The sequence below is a fragment of the Rousettus aegyptiacus genome, unplaced genomic scaffold (assembly GCF_014176215.1).
Source record: "Rousettus aegyptiacus isolate mRouAeg1 unplaced genomic scaffold, mRouAeg1.p scaffold_m13_p_2, whole genome shotgun sequence".
NCBI lineage: Eukaryota > Metazoa > Chordata > Mammalia > Chiroptera > Pteropodidae > Rousettus > Rousettus aegyptiacus.
In genome coordinates, this window is record NW_023416295.1 from 162,075,284 (window position 1) to 162,090,125 (window position 14,842).

General features: G+C 36.7%; 1 protein-coding gene across 3 annotated transcripts in view; it reads right to left on the reverse strand.

Annotated features, from left to right (window-relative positions):
• Positions 1–429: 429 nt before the first annotated feature.
• Positions 430–14,842, reverse strand: part of GNPTAB (N-acetylglucosamine-1-phosphate transferase subunits alpha and beta) — a 58,070-nt gene continuing 43,657 nt past the window's right edge. For all 3 annotated transcript variants that reach the window (XM_016127047.2, XM_036237360.1, XM_036237359.1), the window contains exons 14-21: positions 13,858–14,057; positions 13,420–13,639; positions 12,616–12,729; positions 11,169–11,254; positions 10,581–10,679; positions 6,907–7,074; positions 3,873–3,963; positions 430–1,822 (exon numbers count right to left, since the gene is read on the reverse strand). In XM_016127047.2, the coding sequence (XP_015982533.2) occupies positions 1,745–1,822; positions 3,873–3,963; positions 6,907–7,074; positions 10,581–10,679; positions 11,169–11,254; positions 12,616–12,729; positions 13,420–13,639; positions 13,858–14,057 (1,056 nt within the window). In that variant the 3' untranslated portion in view covers positions 430–1,744. The remainder of the gene's footprint in view (positions 1,823–3,872; positions 3,964–6,906; positions 7,075–10,580; positions 10,680–11,168; positions 11,255–12,615; positions 12,730–13,419; positions 13,640–13,857; positions 14,058–14,842) is intronic.

Genomic DNA, 14,842 nt, shown 5'->3' on the forward strand with positions numbered 1-14,842 from the left:
ACTGAGGTTCCTTTGTCTTAATGACTTTAACAGAATCATTATAGAATCATTAGATGAATGATTCTACGAATATTCTATATTTTCCATCTCATTTACTTATTAAGCTCCTAATTGTAAACTATATTCATCTAACTACAGATATCTCCTTCACATCCACATGTTCATTTCTAAAATAAATTCTTTACTTTTAAATAAATGATATCCTCTAAATTTTTACCATATGATAAATCCCAGCTAGAACTTATTTTCTCCCTATAAAATGACATTCTCCAGTATGTTATATCACTACTGTCTCCTAATACTACTTTCCACTTGTTTTCAAGTGTTTAGCAAACCTTGACACACTGTATTCATGTGATTATTGATTCTGGATAACAATAAGCTAACTCCTCAGAGATTTAAAAATCAAAGAAAGCGTCAGACAAAATGTAAGTTGTCATGAGACTTCACTTTTTGAAATACATAACTCTTACAGCACAAACACAGTATTTACAATTTCTTTTTACAAAATATGTGTGCCATTTTGAAAGAATACTGTTGAGATCATGATTTAAAATACCTATCAGAGTTCAAAAAGGACTTGTGGAATCGGGTCTCCAGAAATCCACTGTATGATATAAATAAAATATGGCTGAACGTTAGCGCTTACTCATACATAAAAATACTAATTCTCTATCCCAATGGTCAGCAAACAATGGCCTGTGGCCCAAAACCAGCTGGTGATCTGTTCTTGTATAACTACAAGCTAAACATGGTTTTGATATTTGTAAAGGTTAAAAAATGTTTTAACTAACTAAACAACAAAGAAGAAAATGCAACAGAGACACATGTGGCCTACAAATATTTACTATGTGCCTTTTTACAGAAAAAGTTTGCTGACCCCTGCATTATATGAAACCAACTGGAATATACTGATGGATATTTAAAAAGACAACACTGTAATGTGCCAGTACCATCAACAGTACTCATTTCTAAAATGAGGCACTTCTGTTTGAATATGTACATTTCCAAAACATAATGACATCTGGGAAGTAGCTCTGCTACTTAACTCTAGCCCTTTGTAATTAGGCTTCTACATGAAATCACAGTATTCTTAGGGGCTGAAGTAAATAAGGACAAAGCATTTCAGATGTCAGTCATTGAGCTTGTTAGTAGTTATAAGCCATTTAAGACCATTTACAGTCTTAAATGTCAATAAAATCCATAATTTAGATACAGCCAATTATTTAAATAACATCCATAAAAACAAGTTTAGACATGTCAATTCATTATCTTCAGGAGCAAGAATAACTAGTTAACTTAGTAGCTACTTATTTTAAAAATAAGAAATGAAAAAAAGAAAAACAAAAGAACAAAAATGTAAAACCGTAGCAAAAGGCATTGGAATGCAAAGACTGGGGTCTCTTAACATTCACTGCCAAGCCGTCTTCACGAGTTGAAGTTAGTTGGCAATGGTTGCCAGGAACTTGGCAGCTGTCTCTTGTCAGTGAGTCTTTTTGTTAAAAGAATGACAGGTCCATGAACAAATGCTTTAAAAGTAAAACCAGTTCAGAGCTGCTCAAAACACAGGTTTTCAGTGTGTTGGTTAAACCATTCCTGGTCACTAGGCTATATCCATGTACTGAGTGTTTTTCCTTCTTCAGGCCAAGCGAGCTAAGCATCACGACATGAGGACGTCTCTGTGATGGCAAGTTTTAAAATGCTCAGTGAATGCTGAGGTAGATGATTTTCAAATGAAGAGCTTCTATACCCTGATTCGATCGGGACTCGCTTCTTTTTGTATCCTCCTTCTGGGGAAAATCTTCCGCTTAAGTGCAATTAACTAAATGATGAAAGACAAAATAAATTTCAATTTCCATGTTGACAAACTTTAAACTTTCTGAGTGTCATATAACCTTAATCATTTCCATTACGGAAAAAAAAAAAAAAAACGAAAAAACAAAACAAAACAAAAACACCGACAGCAAATAATCCCCATTGTTTGGCTTTGTAGATTCTATGGACCTAGACATGTGCCCACAAGATATTTAAATCCACAGAGATTAAAATTATTTTGGCTCAAGCTTCACTTTTTAAAGACTTATAACTACAGATTTTTACACAGCGATTATCAAGCATATTTATTTTCAAGATGTTTGTTTGTCGAGTCTTTCTAATGAAAGAAACTGGCTCTGCTTAGCCATAAGACACTGTCTCCAGGTCTAAAAACGTCTATATATGTATTCTTTAAAAAAAAAAAAAAAAAGAAAAAAGAAGAAAAAAAACACCCTCCATTAAAATCCTGTCACCATTTTTCCCCCAATACTTAAACATAGCAATAATCATTTGAAAATACAGGTAATACCCAATTTATAAATGGGTTGCAAGGCAGCAAAAAGTTCATTTGTAATTTACTAGCGTAGAACTTGGATTTTTTTTTTTTTCTCATGGAAAAAGTTTATCCATGAGAAACCTGAAAGAGAAAACCTGACCATCATTACAACAAAGTTTCAATGAGAAAATGTGTCCTTTATGGTTTCAACTTGGGGTCCTACTGTCTACTCCCCCATCTTGAGGTGGAAGCAGGGCTTTGCCCACGCATAAACCTCCATGGTTTGACTGATGAGCTGGGATTCGGAGGCAGAGGAAGAGGCAGCGCTGGCTGGTTTGTTTGTGAGCACGGTAGAGAGGTTAAGAAAATTGATTTAAGTATGTAAAGAGCAAGGTTCCAGAGAGCAGGGGGGAATTATAACTCTCTTCCTTTCACTCTCCTCCTGCCTCTCTGGCTCTCTGTTCTCTGCTGGTATAAACGACACAGATGGGACCCTCCCGGTTCCCTTCCACTGCCACCAGCTGCTCCTTCAGCCAGGGTCCCTTTTCCTCCCCCCTCACAGGCCAGCACACAGCAGACTCACAGGTTCCTCAGTGGACTCCTGCTCAAAAATCAGGTACAGTCTTCTTAAGATTTTTGTCCCTAAGATTTTTACCTGCCAGGAACAATAGCAACTAACATCAAGAACAAGATTTATATTCCCTGGGCGGTAGATGAAGGTTAAATTGCAGTCCAGCTCGCCTGCACAATTTTCCATTTCCTGACTTTCCTTCCATCTGAGGCAGGAAGTCACCAGGTGCTGTTTATCCTAAAGCTATCAGTACTTTGATCTCCTCTCCGTCTTCTCGGTGTAAGGAAATTCAATTTAAGTTTCCCATAAGTGACAGATGAAAAAGCTTCACTTAACAGCATCTTGAAAGGAGGCTGAGGCCAGGTTCGCTTGCCCTGCACAAGTCCAGTCAGCCCAGACCCTGTTCCCTCTCTTCAATCCCTTTTGTTCAGAGCATTTCATACCTGCAGCCTAATAAGGATTCTCTTGTCCCTTTTTTCCACCTCACAAATGCCCCTTCTACTTCTGGACCCTCACCTGAAGAGGCCATGTGTGTGCCTGCAAGGAGAACTCTTAGCAATTCAAAGGAAATGTGAGAAAAATATAAGTGAGCACAATGGGCACCGTCTATAGGACAGCGGAAAGTCTGAAGATGACGTCATAGTCAGTTTCAGAAAGAGTGTAAGAAAAAAAAATGGAGACCATAAAAAAAATGGTATCAGATGAAGATTCTAGGTGCTTTTTCATTAAAAATACAGAGCTTTTTAGTTTTAGCTTGAAGCCTGCAAGTTAATCTATTGAGTTCCAGGTAAAAGAATACTGGTTATGAATATAGACGATAAATAATTATGTTGATGCCTAAATATTATAAAGTACATTTGACATTCTAGACTATGAGCTAAAAACCAACAGAAAAAAAATTAAAATTTTCTTGGGAATTTATATCCTTTTCTAAAAGAACCAGATACTAATATACCAAAAAATACTGTTTGATCCCCACATAAAACTTACCTGTTCAGCAAAAAATGAGAATACAGTAAACATAATCAATGTTGCCAGTACACAATGAGTCCAAAACTTCAATTTGTCTCGATATGCTCTCCTGTTCAAAGAGAAAAGGAAGGAATTATGTAGCTCTGTATGGTTTCACTGTTTTAATTATAATTCACAGAGTTGATTATATACCAGTGGAGCAAAATCAACAATGTAAAACACAAAAACACTGTCTGGAGGCAATTCTAAAATGTTAACACAATTCACATTTCCAACATGAGTTCTGATTTTCCATTATGTTTGAATTAGTAAAAGTTATCCAAGCAGAGACTTCAAAAGAAAATTACTTCTGGTGCTTAATCAAAAGCACACTTTCATTCATTTTTATTTATCCATTCATATTCATTTATTCACTCAGTCATTCAATATAAACACTTCTTGTGGACACAGAGAGATGAACAAGATGAAGTTCCTGCTGTAAAGTGTTTACAACCCTGGGAAGTCACCAGCCTGCAGATGACTAGCCATCACACGAGATGGACAGAAACATGTATTTTCAAAAGCAAAGTCTTGTGGAAAAACTTACAAAAATGAGGAAAGCATCTCAGAGATGGTAACATTTTATTTAAGCCTTGAAGGCAGGAAAGGAAAGCTGAGTCCTACAGAACTGAGTGAAGCCTGGCACAGTGGCATCAGGGAGAGCTAAGTCATGGAAAAGCAGGTGGGTATGAACTGCAGTTGTTCTGGAAAACCAAAATGAGGTTTGGACATAATACTCCAGTAGCAAAGCAGATGCAATGGCAGAGGTAGATGGATGTGTGTGGTGGGGGGAGAGGGAGGGAGAGAGAGAGACAGACAGACAGACAGAGACAGAGAGACAGAGAGAGAATGAGAATGAATCAGGGTGAAAATGGTGACCATCTGAAGGATGATGTCACAAGCAGGTGACCAGAGGCAGGTAGTCATGTTGGTCCAGCATGAAAAAAGAATGAGGGGTGGTGAGAATAAAAAGAAGCAACAATAGAGATATTCTGAGAGTAGAATCAACTAGACTTGGAGATAGGATACTGGGGATAAATAGAGGCAGTATATCACAGTTTCCTTATCTGTAATATAAAAACAAATGAATAATTTATTATGACAATTAAATAAATGCTTAACATACACTTGGAAAATATGCTAATAGCTACCAAATTGGGGTCTCTGTGCTGAGTTCCAGATTCTCATTTACAACTGTATGGTAGGAGATGACTTTACCTCAAGTCACATATTCATAATGGTATTCAAATACACTTTTTCCTCCTGTAGTTTCTACTGTCCGCTGCTCACAATGAGCTCAGTCAGTTCTAATGTCTACTGTGACATTCAAAATATGTGTGTAATTTTAAGAGCTAAGAAGCTACAGGCCATAACACAACTAATGAGTTGCCTCAACAACCAGATAACCCTATAACAGCTGGGGGTGAACCAAGCTTCCCTTAGCCACCCATCCACTGAACACCTACTATGTGCTAGGGAGGCATTGTGGACTCAGATACAAATAAGCCACCAGCTCTGCCCCTGAAGAGGGCTCACAGCACACAGACTGAGGCACAATGTGCTATACCCAAGAAAGGGGAACAGGAAGAAAGCCAATCGAGAAACCAGGGAAAGGTGACAAGGAATTCAGAGCACAGTATCATGAAAGGAAAAAGACAAAGAAAAGTTTTTAGAAAGTAGAGAGGTGTTGGTGGGTCAGCAGTGAGAGATAACGCAGAAGCTGAGCTGGATGAGGAAAAGGAAGTCCCAGGTCAGGCAACTGCAAAGAATACCCCACACCTGATCCGTCCCATTTGTACAACAAAGAAACCTAAGTCCTCTGGAACTACTCTTAAACCCATTCCTTTCTTATTCAATTGAGCCCCTGAAGGTAAATTTAGTTACAAACTGGGTTTGGGGCATTAATACTTAAAACCATCCAAGGATTCTTTCTTCTAAACTAAAGGAAAGTGCAAATGGTAAGAAGTTATTCCAGCCATTTCTGGAAGACAAGGCTCACGATTTTGTAATAACGTCTCTTCATTAAAATAAAAAATATATATAGATATTAGCAACATACATGCTAATTGTCTCATCCAACTCTAAGAAACACCAAAGATTTCTAACTGCCAAAGTCTCCTAATTTCCTCTCTAAAATTTCTCCCTATTCTGTCTACTGCCTTCTTCTCTTTATTTCCTGGGCTGTGTCCTTGGTTCACATCTTGACGGTCTGTTACAGGGCAAACTGGTATGCTTAGAACTTGTCTGCCTGCTTCCAGTTCTCAGACAACACTGCCCCACTCCAAATTCCTCACCACCCTACCAACCCCCACACTACCATTAGCCATCTTTCCAAATCATAAAGTCTGAGCAAAACAAACATCTAAAAAAAATGGGAGCCCCATTCCCTAAAGAAAAGAGTCGAATTCAGATGCAGCCCTTCACAATCTCCCCTTTCCCTCTCCAAAGCACTCTCTTCTCTTACACACCTCTGTGCCTCTGTGTTCCTATCACCTGGAATGGTGGGAGGGCGGGTGAGGGGTCAAAAATCTTCCTAAATTAAAATATGAAATTATCTGTATAACTAAGTATTAGAAAACATAGTAAAATAAAAGATGAAGGAAACATTATAAAGCAGCTTTGGAATATAGTGAAACATGCAGAGGGTGAGGAATCAGGCTGTATTTGCTGCTTATCAGCTACTTCGCCTTCTATTACCATGTTCTCCTCTATAACACAGCAACAACATAGCAATAACAGTACCTTTCAAAAACAAAGTAAATATATTGTCCGGCACAGTGTCTGCCATATAGCAGGTAATCAAGAAACAGGTGGCTACTCTGATGGCAGCAATGACAATGAATAAAGCTCAGCAGATGCACTCAGCCAGTGAGCACAATAAAAAGTACATTTCAATGATTAAGATCAATAAAACTGTTAGTGTATTTTACAAAGAAATTATAGACCAAATGACACATAAATGAAATTTCATCATTCTAAAAAAAAAAAAAATACACACACAGGTATAACTTACCATTCCCGTAGCTCATGCATATGAAGGAAACGGTTTCGATACTCTCTTGGCAGCTCAAACTGGGATGGTATGGGGAACATGGATTCATAGAAGTCTCTGAGAACAGCTTTTACTGTCTGGGCATCTTTATGATTGTGGTCAATATTGTCATTCAGGCAAACAAACTTCCTGGAAATAACAGAGATCCAGGGTTATTGGTTATCATAAGGATGATCCTGACCTAACGAAACAGGAAATGTGGATTCCTAATATATTTTAAATGGATTTATGTCCCTGAGTGGTTACATTTACTGATATAATTCTCTGGGTAATAACATTCTGTAAAATTTTTCTTTGGGTAGTCCCTACCCACAAAACAGAACTAGAAAACATAACACTGAAAGTGCCTTCTAGCTATGGAAATAAATTAATGATGTCCATTTAGCAGGTCCCCAATTAAGTGTTTAATAGATGTAGTTAAGTGACTGGAGCATTTTGTCAGCAACCAGGAAAACAATTAGTAAGTACCTAAAACCAAGTTCTCTAAACTGATAGTTATATTACTAAGAATAGTCATGTAGATATTGAGATAGCCTCAAAGCTATAGATTCTGTAAGTTTGATGACCCCTTCTCCAAATAAGCTGCAAGATGCCAGAGCTCTGATAAAAAGCAGATTACAGTGGTGCCTCCCAACTGTTTCAAGTTCCCTTCAAGGCAAAGGCACAAAACAGTAAGTAGGTAGGGGTAATGCCATTTTTGAAGTAAAACAAAAACAAACAAAACAGAAAAACAAAAAAATCCTCAAAACTGAAAACCAAAAATCACCACCAAACTTGAACTTATCAAGGCCTCATATACAAATACTAGTTTACAGGAAATACAGTTATATTACTGGGATACAATCAGAGAAGTCCAAAATATAGGAAATACACAGAATATATCGTTGGATTTCTTCATATACACACACAAGATTAAATGGTTAAAAAAGAGATTGAAGGAAAACCCACAGACCTAACTGCAATGCATTTACTTGATGCCACTTCAAACCTACAAATTTAAAAAACACATAAATGCTTATAAAAGAAAACTAGGGAAATGTGTACATTGCTCAGTTTATCATACTAGGGAATAATGGTATCATGGTTACTTTTAAAGAGTTCTTATAATTTCAAGAAACATATTGAAAATTCTATATAAAATTTTATACAGAACAATACAATATCTGAGACTGATATAAAAATTACTGGGAAGTGGTGAAGGAGTGGGTGTGTTTCAATGAAACAAGATCAACCGTAAACTGCTTACTGAAGATGAGTGATGGGTCTGTGAAAGTTCATTATCCCATCTATTCTGTAAACTTGGGGACTGCATTAAAGAGTATCATAGAGATATGTCGACAGAGTACAAGGCATGAGCCTTCACTAAATCCTGGATTAAAAAACAAATGAAAGCTATAAAGAACATTTAGAAGCAACTGGGGAAATGTGAATATATACTGTCTATTACATGGTATTATTTAGTGAATGTTAAGGTTTTTAGATATGCATTAATGGTCTTATAAAGAATGACTTTGTTTTAGAAGACATATGCTAAAATAATTAGGAGTAAAGTTTTGGATGTGTGCAAATGATTTTCAAATGCTTGAGCAAAAAATAAAAACAAAACTGTATGTGTGTACATAGAGATCAAGCAAATATGACAAAAGGCTGACAATTTTTAAATCTGGGTTAAGTATTTATGAGGTTTGTTGAGCTACTCTGAAAAACTTTTTTTCTGTATCTTCAAAATTTTTTCAAAAAGTTGGGAAAAATTAAACAAAGTGTACATATAAGATAAGGGCTGTGTGTGGATACAGGGCGGCTAAAGCAGACCCTTCAGGATTCCCAGCAAATACTCCTGTCTCCTTCCAAAAAGAACTTGCACTTCACTATTTCCACCCCATCAGCTGACTCAAAGGGAGGTGACCCACCCCAACCCAGAGGCAGCCTCTAAATAGTGTAAGCAAATCCCTCACTTTCACGGTGCCTGGTGTCGGAATGGGGGGACAACACGTGGCACACAACAAGGGGCATTCCCTCTGTGCCTTGGAGCATGGCTATGTCTGCAGGGACATCTAGAACTGCTGCGCCTGCTCCATCTCCAGCCTGAGGATGAAGCCAATGAAACAGAAGGGCAGCAGAAATGAAGAGGCTAGAGAGAAAAGGCAAGGCCTGGACGCTGCCCATGCCAAACGCCTTGTTAATGGGATACAACTGTCCTTAAAGCTTAAGTCAGAAGACTAATTTTCCACTCCTCACTTAAAATAAGCCCCTGTAAAAGTAAAACAAAGCATATAAGAGCTAAAAATGATAAAATCTATTCGGGGTCGCAGGAGGTATCTGGGCCTGGCATACACTGCAGGAGGAGCTTGGCTTGCCATGTGTTTTTTAAACCCTGTCCCTTAAAGGTACCACAAAGGTATGAATTCTGTCACTCAAAAACTTTCAAATAAGCGCAAAGACATAAAAGTAAAAGGTACAACTAAAAATTGCAAATTCTCATATGGCATTACTACAGATTACTAACGACTGAGAAAGTACATCAACAGAATAGGGAGGAAAAAAGCATTTACAAAAATTAATTATTAAGGATAAAATTATTTTTAAAAATTAGAGCCGGGTATTCCAGGCAGAGAGAACTACAGACATGTAAAGGGAGTTACAGGCTAGGTGATTATTAATTATTGTGGCTTACTGTTTGCTTGGCTTATGGAAAATATTTGTTGTTGTTTTTTAATAATTTTAGTGAATTACTAAACACACTAAAAAAAGCATTAAAGATATTTTCATTTTTCTTAAAATTCCAATTTCTGTCTCCCCACCGAAAAAAAAGAATGAGATTTTTAGAAAAAAATGCCATGGCTTTAACATGTTTAGAAATTTTACATCTCTGATCATGTATAATTAAAATCATAAATACAATGAGGTGAAACTGAAGACTTCTAGATTATATAAAAGACTCAGATAAAAATATTTAATATGTCATGGTCTTTTTTGTTCCAGAAAACTGATGAAATACCTTTTTCCCACTAAAGTTTAAAACAAAAATGCAGGGTTTTTGCCAATCTTATCAAACTATCTAAGGCAACTGTTAGAGAGGCCAGGCTGGGCTTTCAAGGCTTATGTAAATCTGAACACATATTCATCCCCAAAGAATGACTATAGTTTACTGGATTAATTTTCACATTCACGCATTTCTTTTTCCACAAAAGTTAATTTGAACTTTACTCTGAATTGCAAAGATAAGTCTAACCACCAAAGCAAGTTTTCTGGAATCACCGTTTTAGAAATGTCATGAGTCCCAGCTGTGTGGCCTCACCTCCCCTATGACGCAATTAACCCCTGAACAGCTCATGTCACTGGACCCTTAGAAGTCCATGCTAGTTCCTCCACATAAGGGAGCCCTGTAGCTCAACTAACAACTCCCATCTCTAAGTTCAAACAGTATCTCACACCATTAGACATTTCCATCTGCCCCAAACAGAAATAAGTTACACCCTTCTCTTAAGTCTGCTGCCTTTTTTTTTCATGTTTATTTGCATGATTAAAGATAATTTTTAAACATGGGAAGTCTCTGTACTTTGCTCAGTTTTGCTGTGAAACTATAAGTGCTCTAAAAAACAAAGCTTATTAATTTAAAAAAAAACAACCAGTACCTGGGGTTTTTCCTTATATCATCCAACTGGCCAACTACATGAGAAACATTGGTACGAATCATTTTAAAAGCAATTTCTTCTTCTCCCATGATTTCGAACCTGATTATCAAACATATTTAAAGAGTATAAATATTAACATGGATATGAAAACAAACTTTCAATTAAAAAAACGTTTTATAAAACTTTAACAGACTCAATATTCTCAGAATCAATCTCATACAAGAACGATTTCATTCATATGTGGGATATAAAACAGAAAGCAACAAAGGAACAAAACAAACAAACAAAAATTCATAGACACTAACAACTTAGTGCTTACCAGAGGGAAAGGCGCAAGTGGGGAGGGTAAAGGGGGTCACATATATGGTCACGGAAGGAGATTTGACTTTGAGTGGTGAACACACAATGCAACTATATATATGACGTATTATTGAATTGCACAATGAAACCTATGTGATTAACTAATGTCACTCCGATAAATTTAATAAGAAAACAATTTCACATCAACTTTAAAAGAATGCTTAATATACTATTATAAAACTATGAAAAGACCAGATTCTTATATAATTATTCTTAAACTAAACTTACCTATATTTGTTTTTGTCCTTATATGCTTTGTGGATTTTATCAGTTACTGGTTTACAGTTGGTTACTAGACTTTTAGTGACAGGTGGCTGTGAAAAAATACAGACATAACATCAAGGCAAAGACTACTGTGAGGCGAGTGAAGCATTCACCTCAGATACAAAGTTTAAGAGAGCACTAAAACACTCAGTAATCAAGATATTTTTACGAATCAAATTGGCACGCTATGGCACGCAGGTTAATTGCTTGTTTTTGTAAATAAAGTTTTAAGTGACATATTTCTGCATACTAATCCACGTCATTTGCTAAACTACTCAACGCATAATCAGCAATACTTATAGTTGGTCTATGTCTCTGTTAGGTCCTATGCTGACCTCTCTCACCAACGGCTACACTGGTCACACCGTGTCTCACCATGAGTGAGCCTTCATGGGGCTCTCTGAGGGCAGGGTGAGGAATACAGTCCCTGACGTGCGCCATGAATGCTAAATGAACGCTTTCCTTCATTCGGGAACCAGATTTGTTACTGATTTGTTACTCTTCTCTCTCTACATTTGTTTACAAATGTCTTATGTGCAGTTTACTATAAATTATCTAATTATGGCTTGAACATTGCAAAATAAAAAATGTTTTAATACTTTATTCTGATTATGAAATCGAAAGCTAGTCATTATAAAAAATATGGAAAATATAAGTGTGAAAAAAGGAAATTAAAAACCACCTATGATTTAACCCATTGTCATTTCCATTACTTTTTTTTGAGGGGGGGGGGGTGTCTGTGTGTGTGTGAAGGTATGTGGGAGTTTTCCATAGTTCAAATCACACTGTGCATATGTTACTACCTTTTTGTCCCCTACCCAATTTTATTTGGTAAACATTCTTCCATAGAGCAGCAAAAATTAACTGTAAGCATCACATTAATATTACTTCCTTGTTCTATCAATTCTAAACGTACATGGCCACAACTCTGAAAGTGGGACGTATCTTACAATCAACAGTCTTCCAACCGTTTCAGCCAAGTCGCACTCCAATATATGTGAGTCAATCATCCACAGTCCCTACTGGTAAGATCAAGGAAGTGCCAGCATCAAAACAGCTTTGATGCAAGATGGTACCCCACTTGAAGAATATTTCCTTGCTTAATGTTTAACTTCAGGACTGTCCTCCCAAGCCAAGGAGAATACTTTGGGGCTAGGCCTCTGCCATCCTTGGTGAAGAGGAGGCCTGATTATAGAATACAAGTGACTAATCTCAGTATTAGCTTAACATCCATTATGAAGGAGAAAAGATATTCCAAAGCAAGATATCAATTATCCTGGATTATCTGAGCTACTTCCACAAAAGACACACAGAATTCACTTCTAGTTTCTGACGTGCCATACAGAAATTGTATAAATCCCAAAAAAGACATACTTTCTGATTTACATAAAAGAATGTCCATTCCACTTACCAGATTGGGGTCATAGTACGCTTCCTGAGTTGGTGGGATGTTGCTTAGCTGAGTGATATTAGTAGGAAGCATTTTCGAGCAATTTATTAACATGTGTTCCAGACCTGTTAAATCCTAACGAAACAAAATAAAAGGATAAACCTTCTATATACATTACAGGTAATGACTGTGGTTTTAAAAATAAAAACTATGTAAAAGTCTCCAAAATGTGTTTAAATGTCATCTTCAAAGAGACTTTGACTACATGATTCTTAAGATAAAGACACCCTAAAAGGGGCAGAATGAGACGATACAAATATTTCATCTTTGTCTCAAAATGGAAACATCCTGGACTGTGAGACGCCATTTTACACAAGATGGTCCAGGGGATCACCAGATGGGATATCATGCAGTTAGAGTCATCTTGGCACTCTTCATTAGTAAGTTTCCATCTCCCTGGGACAAGGGGCTATGACAAAGGGAACTGTGCAGTATCGCGGGCCTGACTGAGAGCTCCAGCTGGCCATTCCTGAAGCCTGAGTGAACTTGTCACAAGAATCTTATACACAGGTATGGTCTGGTTCTTCTCCAGATAATACAATAACAACCCCAACTGCAAGTCTAACAAAGGTAATCTCATAAGATATGAACTTCAAATTTGGTTTTAATTCTGGCACTGAAAATGGACTAGTTGTAAACATCCTCATTAAGAACTGCTTTTATTTACATTACATTGAAATATGTAAGAGAAAAAAGAGAAAGTATCAAAATTACAAGTTTTATTTAAAATGTCACGAAATTTAGGGAAAAAAAAAAGTACAACACCTGCAAACTTAAAGGCAGGTCATGAATTCTGGTAGCCAGTGTTCGGATTTCTCTGTCAGATAAGACACCAGACTGGTCGGTATCTACTTCATCAAAAACTTGAGATATATTCAGTGGCTGAACTGCACTCATGAGATAATAAAAATAAGAGAAGGCAAACTGCATATCCTCAGAATGGCGCACTTTGTGAAATGACGTCTTGTCAAATTCTTCAGGGAACCTGTATAATATAACATATAATGAACTCAGGATATTTAAAATATATGCGGTACCTAACATTTGAGTTAGCATCTTTTTCCTTCTCGCTTATTTAGACAGTACCTTCAACATATTAGTCATCGAATATCAGAGCCATAAATTTAGCACAGCAAAGATGTAAATTTCAAGCAGACCTAGCTCTGAGCGCATAAGAACAACCCAAACACCAGCCAGACTTACATATCTTGCAGTTCTTGCATAACTATTCGGTCAATCATGTGAGGCATGTGTGCAGGGACTTTCCGAGATGTGAATCCAAACTTGCTATTTAGAATTTTATTTACATATCGGAGGGAATCTGCAAATGTATCTTTCAGGTGTCTCCCAGTATGTTTGCTATCAGTAAAGTATGCCAACTGTATCTTCAATGACTCTTCTTCCTGAAAAGAGAATTCCGTGTAACACAGCATAATGTTTAGTGCATAGGTATACTCAGCTAACAAGAGACAAAGGTACCATTTCATATAATGTGGTAATAACTAGTCACTGAGGGTCCATGAAAATGAAATGAACACTCACAGGTCACTTTGTAAGATCAGGACTAAACCGGATTTCAGTGAAAGTTATCACCAACATTGGCTTGAGAACAACAGTTGTGTAGTGAAGGTTTATTTATTCTTCAAGGACTAGTTATTGATCAGGAGATTTCACAGCCCTTCAATGCAACGTTTAGAAAACTTATTTACAAGTAAGTTTGATAGTACTTTCATATTAAGTTATTTTTACTGTTGATTTCAAAGCAATAAGTACTTGAGTATTAAACCCAAGGACCAGATACAAACTGGTTTCACTATATAATCATGTTATTATAAAATGTGAAGAACCTTATCAGAACCAATGAGGCAAAACTGACTGAATGGGCAGAAAATACTGGCCAAGAATATGAATACATTTTACAGAGGATGAAATATATTTGTTTCTCAAGCTGATAAAAATATAAAGAGATTTATAACAACTGATGCTGGTTAGCCTGTGCAGAAACAAACAGTCTTGTATACTATTTGTAGAAGCATGAAGTGGTGTGACATTTACTAGACCCTTTAACCTAGCAGTTCTACCTACAAAAATAAAAACTTCCTCAAGAGTAAAACATGTGTACAAGAACATTTATTGCAACACTATCTGAAATTGCAAAACACTGGAAATAACTCGCAGCTGTTAAAAA